The sequence below is a fragment of the Malus domestica genome, chromosome 12 (assembly GCF_042453785.1).
Source record: "Malus domestica chromosome 12, GDT2T_hap1".
NCBI classification, from domain to species: Eukaryota; Viridiplantae; Streptophyta; class Magnoliopsida; order Rosales; family Rosaceae; genus Malus; species Malus domestica.
This window is the reverse complement of record NC_091672.1, coordinates 3,928,185-3,935,654: the sequence shown is the minus strand read 5'-3', so window position 1 is coordinate 3,935,654 and position 7,470 is coordinate 3,928,185. Positions and strand designations below refer to the sequence as shown.

At 37.1% G+C, this 7,470-nt stretch overlaps 1 protein-coding gene across 1 annotated transcript; it reads right to left on the bottom strand.

Moving 5' to 3' along the window:
* Positions 1–2,748: 2,748 nt before the first annotated feature.
* LOC103430248 (protein SMAX1-LIKE 3-like) lies at positions 2,749–6,588 on the bottom strand. The gene is made up of 3 exons (XM_017330915.3): positions 4,950–6,588; positions 4,270–4,519; positions 2,749–4,126 (listed from the first exon to the last, which is right to left on the bottom strand). Exons 1-3 carry the CDS (start codon positions 6,170–6,172, stop codon positions 2,954–2,956), a joined length of 2,646 nt encoding a protein of 881 aa, XP_017186404.2. The 5' UTR covers positions 6,173–6,588; the 3' UTR covers positions 2,749–2,953.
* Positions 6,589–7,470: the final 882 nt, after the last annotated feature.

Below are 7,470 nucleotides of genomic sequence, written 5' to 3'. Positions count from 1 at the left end.
TTCAGGTATGGAACAAAGTAGCAAAAGATAAGTAAAAAGCCAAAGAGAATATAATAAATATTAAGCCGGATATGGTTCAAAACAAATGAGAGAAAGAGAGCTGGCAATCTTTAAATTTTCCCTCCATATATAATGCAGTATGTCTCAAAAACCCTAATCTTTTCAAAAGCCATAAGCGACAAATTCCCTACTTATGCTTAAGTTTTAATTTAAAGTTGTGAAGATAATGATCTTTTCGTGATTCTAAAGTAGCAAACACCTTTGAAGTTTAAAGAGGAGATGCTTATTGATATTTTTCTTAATCATTTCCATTATTTTTTTAACCTTTTTTTTAGATAATATATCTTGAACCCTCCCCACACAACTTTCCAATGCTTTCCAAAGATGAGAATGTTGGGTTTACGAAAATCAAAGAAAGAAAAGTTATTCTTTTACGAAAACGAATCACAATGAATGAAAAGTAGTGCTCTTTTGATATTTCTTAGGGAAGATTTTACTTTAAATTTCTCTTCCAAAGAAGAAAAGTTGCTTCTCCTTTGCACATCCCTTACGTTATGAATCATTCCTTAATCTACTTTGTGCGTTCCCAACATTCCTGCTTCGTATATTATAACTATATATCATGGGCTCTATTTTCAGTTAAGTTTGAAATCCTCGTTCTTTAGATCAATTTAGGTAATTATTTTATTACTTGTCAAAAAACTATAAATCAAACTTGCTTTTGTAATCTATGTTTAAATTTAATTTGCTTCCAACATAGTCACTAAAAACACCTTAATATACCGAATTGTTAACTTACTAACTTTCCAGCATGAATTACCCTTCCCATTTGGCCTATCCCTAACTTTCTAGTATCAATTATTGGAATGCTTGTGATTAACTTCATGTTTGTTAACCTTCACTGACAGTTTAATCCCTCAACTTTCCTTGAACATTTAAAAGTGGAAAAATCACAGTTATACCGAACCTTTTTTCAAAAAAAAAAAAGAAAAGAAAAGAAAAGAAAAAGGAAAAAAAAGAAAGAAAAGAAAAAAGGAAAGGGTGGCAACAGTTGGCAGCACATTGATACCTGCATATAGATGGAGTAAATTTGCCATTTACATTTAAATTGCTTTGCTAGTGACAAAAGACCAGATAGAATAAAGTCCAAAGCATGTTTGGCATCATAATGCTTTATCAATAGTTCATGTTTCTATATCTCAGACAGAGAGCTAGTAGATACTCTAGACTTGATACTATTATCATCATGATGAAAATGTTAATGCTTGGTTTGAGCAACCTAGCCATGTACTTTTCGTGGGTCACGTTTCATCAATTAGAAAATGATCACTTAATTTGCATATATATGTGAAATTGTTTTGGGGTACAAAATTAAACTTTTTTTTTATCTAGTCGATCTGGAATTATAGTCAGAGCAACCTAGACATGGAAATGGAGAACAAATGAACAAATTACTATTACGGTTTAAACATAATTTTTTTTTTTCTACTTGTGAGCGGGAGATTTTTAAGTTCGGCTCTTATAAATGACGAATTTGATATCAAATTATTAGTTCATTGTGTGGCTCAACTCCAACTCCTAACTCCCAATTGTTATCAACTTATATATATATATATATATATATATTTGACAAACTAACTAGTTCTTCATCTAATTACATTTCTTTGCTCAATGTGTGTGACCGACACTTAAATGCTATTTATTTACCCAACATGCATGTGTGTGAGTGTGACAGTAAAACACACTTTTTTACGTACACACCAACTTCATTAATTATTCTTTTTTTCTCCACAAGCTCACCACCATGGTTGAAATGGTACAGACGGAGTAGGCGATACCTAACGACTGGCCGTTGGCGCCCATGTTGGCCTTCTTGACCAATAGGAGACATACGTAATGAGCGCCTCTGACCGCAGAGACGCGCGAAACCTAGCTTTCTGATAAGCTACATAAAGGAAGAAGTTCTTCCGAAGAACACCTTTCTTCCAAGCAAGAGGGATGGGAGGGAGTAGGGATGCTTATGTTTTAAGATTTTGTCTTTCATTTTTCTTCTCAAGAAAAATAAAGAGGGGCCGGGGACATACAATTGTTATTCCTAATTAATATTAGCATGAAAATTACTTCTGAAGTATATAGATAGAGTAATGTTATGGAGATTAAATTTGTAGACTAAATTAGCAAACCAAATGAGATGTCAATAATAGAAATGAACATGTTTATCGACGATTGAGTAATAATCCAATCACCAATTTCTATGTCATTTAGTTTACAAATTCAATTTCTCTAGCATTACTCATATAGATATACTTCTCCTCAAAAGAAATTAAGATAAATTATATAGAATGTGCTTTCGAGATTACGGCCCTTCCAAACCACTCTCAAACGGACCCTTAGATTGGTTAGTTGATACCATACTATTAATTTGTTCCGTACCTATTTAACAAGGATTAGAAATCCCCAACTTATACCAAATCCAAATGTTCATCATACAAGTGGTCGTCTTATCCTCAAGCATTGTTGCCATAATTGTCAAATATTTCAGCAACGGGAATAACTAGGTATCATAAACATAGTATGTACAATTGTGATAGACGGGCCAAATCTAGAGCATTCCACTCTCTCTTCTAAACTCGATTGGTACATGCACAAGAACCCTATTGCTAGTTACGTGGCAGAAATTCCATGCCTGATAGTAAAAATTCAAGGATGCCTTCACACAAAGTAATTAAATAAATAAAACAAAGAAAATTATGAAAATTAAAGCGACCACCAATCTGTAACAGGAAAATCATGGATCATAATGTACATGTAGTTATACATAAAAGGAAAATCTTTTAATCTCCAACCCTAAGAACTAAAAACATACTAAACAAAAAAAAGTTTCGAAAGAAGCAAACAGACACTTCAAAAGAAAAAACCATCAAACTATTTTTTGTTCCTTCCTTCCATTTTTTCACACCTCTTGAATTTTGAAAACAATGCGCCTATCGACAGATTCAAGAAGACCAATGTCATCAATCGATTGATACTCGGAACTATCATCGTCATCAAAGGAAATGTTCAAATCGAGAGACACACAAGGGCTTGTTTCCTCTAAAGCAGCAATATCCCTATTATCTTCTTCATTTAGCCCTTCTGATAATTTTTGCTTGATAGGAGGAGAGCAAGCTCTTGATCTCGAGCTGAAGCTTTCGCAGCTCAAAATAATGATAGCATCTCCAAGACCAACTTCTTCGCCACTTGAATTGGTTATTCGTCCTCGTTCAATTGCTCTCTTAAACCCCATTTGAGAGCAGTAGTCCGCTTGCTCCACATCTTCGACTAAAAACACCCTATGGGGATTAGAAGACACAGCGTCCGCAAATCTTTCGACATAACTGCAACTTTGCTCATCTCTCGATCTCTTGTTCCTGCAATCCTCAGTCGAATCAGCTCGAGTCGATGAGAAACTGCTTAGCGCAATGGAAGTGAGGTTGGTTTGAGAACCGAAAACAAGCTTAGCCAACTCCCTTGCAACTTTTAACTTAGCTTCCATATCAACCCCCTGAAAGAACAACCATGTTTCCTCTTTTGTGCCATCATTGTAACTTCCCATCTTCTTTCCTTTTCTTCTCACCATGCCAGACCTACATTTCAAGATTGTGCTTGCAATTTCAGGAAATATATCCTTCTGCCATGGAACTTTGCTCTCCAATGCGCTGCATAGGATTTTGAGGTTTTCGGCATTGAGCTCCTTGAACCTCTGGATATACTCATCAGTTTCCATGACAATATCACTAGATGAGGCTGAAGTAGGGGTAGAATTGGGATTTGATGAAAGTGGTTGTTTTGGACTAGTATTGTTCTCTGGAATGTACATTCTCAAACTGAGCTGATCATCAACAGCCTTGTTGCAATTAGATCCAGATATCCAGAAATGTTGGTGCCTCCATGACTGATGCTGGCGGTGTAAATTAGGGTTTGGTTGTTGTTGTTGCTCATATGAAAAGTTGGAAGTAGAGGAAGAGGGCGAGAGTGAAGAGATTAATGTGAGGGTTTTCTCAGAGGAATTATTGGAATGTTGTTGGTGCATTGAACCGCAAATGGAGTTCCACTTTTTGCAAAGGTCTGAAATTGTGACAGAGTTCTGTATACAAAAAAAGAAAACGAGATAGTTGCAAAGGAAAAAGTTAGTTTTGGAGTACTTGTATTAGTGCTAGATGGGCCATATAAATGTAGCTAGGTAATTACGAATAAACTGAAGAGGTTGAGATATGTTATTATTAGAACCTGATCTAATGTACTGCTTAGTGCTTTGTTCTCGTTTTTGTACTGTTGGAGCCATGCAGGAAGGCTTGAAGTGGTGGATTCACTGTTGCAAATGCTGCTGCTTTGTTGTAAATTTCGAGCTTCGGCTTCAAACTTGGCGGAGCATTCTGAGCAACAAGTGAGCTGCTTCTGATCTCCACCTTCAAGCATTTGCTTGTTGCTTCCAGTTTCAGCTATCTTACTTGTAGACTGATCACTCTGTAAATCATGGCTGTAAATACAAGTAAAGTTGATGTTAATAAGAACAATAACCTGACTACATATAGTATTCAAGGAGAATGGGTACTGCTAAAGACTGTAATTAACAAGAGATACAGTGAAAAACTTAAAAGAGGAGTCTGAATAAATGTTGAAGTGCTCCTTGTTCACCATTCCCCATCCAATTAAAAAGGAAGATGAGAAAAAGGTGCATGGTAACTTAGAGAATAGAGAGGTTCATTAATTTCAAAAAGGGAAAAAGAAAAAAGAAACCTAGTGAATAATTTGCACATCTTCCTCAAGATCAACGGATGCGAAAATTTAAAATTATAAGAATACATGAACATTTTAAAAAGGAGAGTAAGGGAGATGAAATAAAAGTATGCAAAATTTTTGTTAGTTTTTAATTAACTTTACTAATTGGTTAGCTGCTAAATTTATACCTGTCAGTGACAAGACTCAGTCTCAGGCTGCCTGAGGGAATTGTAAGAGGATGAATACCCCAAACAGTCTCCAGAGATGGATGGCCAGACTTACATCTCATGTAAGTTTGGAAAGTAGCCATTCCCACAATCCAAAGCCTCCCATTCTGAAGGTCTCCATTGCTAACGCCAGAAAGCAAGTTCCCAAGCTCCATGATCATGTGTTCCACAGGACAATAATACCCCCTTCCCTGATCACTTGAACTACTAGCCCTATATTCGCTAGTCCACTTGAGATCTCCAACATACAAGATAACACCTTTGGTCACACAGCTTCTCACAAGGCTTTTAAGTTCTCCAAGCTTCTGCTCAACCTCTACTCTAGACAGATGTCTAAAAGAGGAGGGAGTAAGGTTTCTGAATTTCACCTCTCTCAAAGCCTCAACATCTCCCCTCTCAACTTTTTCCATCACTCCTCTAACCACACCCTCAGCTCTAGCAAGACACTCTCCCACAACCACAATACTTTTCCTTCTTTTGTTCACTAAATTCTCTATAACACATGCCACATCCTCATTCCTAACACTTAGATCATAAGGCAGCACTGGCTTGCTATCTTTGATTACTCCAATTTGACTACCAATTGAAGGAAACTGATGAGGGTTGACTACTAGGAGATTACTATTGCTTTCCTTGGACTTGCTACTCACAGAAGGTGTTTGGGAATTACATATTTCTAATGAGACGGCTTGTTCTACATTGCTTTTCACTTGGGTACTAGAAAACCCAGCTTCTCTCATGACTCTACTAACACTTGGATCATCTAAGATGGAAATTATGAGTTGCTCCAACTCTATTTTCACAGCTAGGAGGGGCTGCTGCTGGTTCTCAATTGAACCACGCCTTTGGTGAGCTTGAGCACGCTTGAAAGCTGCAACCAAGGCGTTGGAGATGGAAGGGTGTTGGGGGTGAGAGCCCAACATGGGGCTAGAATTAGAAGCCGGGAGGCGGTTGAGGGCAACATTGAAGCAAAGCTCAAGGGCTTTGCATTGGAGAGGGTGAGAGTGTGATTGAAGGCAAGCGGTTCGCAACAGGCCTGTTGAAGAAGAAAGCATGGTGCTTGCAACATGGAGAGGAGTTACTTGGGCATGGCCACGATGCCTTGCTAGGGTTACTGCTTGCTTTAATATGTTTGCAGCCTCTGTGGTTAGACCTTGTTGAAGCGTGCAACCTCCTGCTCTCATCTTCAACTCTTATGATCACCAACTACCTGCTTTAATTATAAGAAACGGAAGGTTAAATTCGATGGTGAATCTGTAGAGAGAGTACTTGTTGAGATTTTAGGTTCATGGCCTGGTGATCAGTGCTTAGTGGAGAAAGAAAGAAGTGAGATGGATTTTGAAAGAGACTAAGGAGTGTTGGAACTCAGTTATGTGTAGCTAGATCGGTTATATATGAGGTGCAGTAGCTGTGAGACTTATTTATCTAGTGATCTAGATGATCATGAGATCAGAGAGAGAGAGAGAGAGAGAGAGAGAGAGAGAGAGAGAGGGAGAGAGAGGAGGATACACAAGAAGATCTAGAGAGAGATAGGAAAGAGAGTGAAGGCAAATTGGGTGTGAAATTTATGGGAGAGTGGGATGGTGCTTTTCTTGTAGCTGAGGTAAAAATTAGGGTCCAAAGTCGATTTTGTAGTGGAAAGTGGAATGCATGTGCTGACAATTAAGCAGGACTCTAATGTTAAGTATCAAAGGCAACTTAGCTTTGCCTTCTCTCTTTAATTCTGTCACACATCAAATTTGATAAAAGATATGGTATTCATTTCGAAGTGCGTCGCTCTCTTTTTATGCAAAAGAATTTGTTAAATAATAAACATTAATGATAGAGTACTAACCTAGAAATAAACACCTCTTCCCTATTATATATACTACAATCTTTGGTAGGAAATTTTCTTTTACCAAACATATTTAAAAGTTGACTGTAAATTTTAACTATTGATCACAAAAATTATTCGTTGAGTATTTATCATCCAAATTCACAGTTTAGTTTTTGTCTCTTTTTTTTAGAAGAAAAGATAGAAATTTTCATTAACCAAAGAGAAAGATTACAACGCGTGCTATGTGGGTGTGATTTCTCCAATGACCAATACCTTGATGTAGGGATAATTTTCTCAAATAAACGCAATCAGAAAAACCCATATACGGCTACTACAAACAACAAACATAAGACTGCCGCCAGTACAAATTTGTGGCAATAAAAAATAGATGCAGACACACAAAAATCATCACTACTGAGCGAGACCATATCAAGCTACCATAGATCGGGCTAGGTAAGCGACACTGCCACATTATCCAATCAAGGAGAGCAATTCTTTCATGGAAACAAAGTCATAAAGGTGGATTCATGTAACGATGTTGACTATATACCTATGCCAGCTCATCATTCCAGCTCATCAATAGTTAGTTAGACAATTGAGACTATGGATAGAGTTTGTTAAGCTCAGTAGCTTAGGCTGCAAGCTAACTTTGATAACTATATAAAC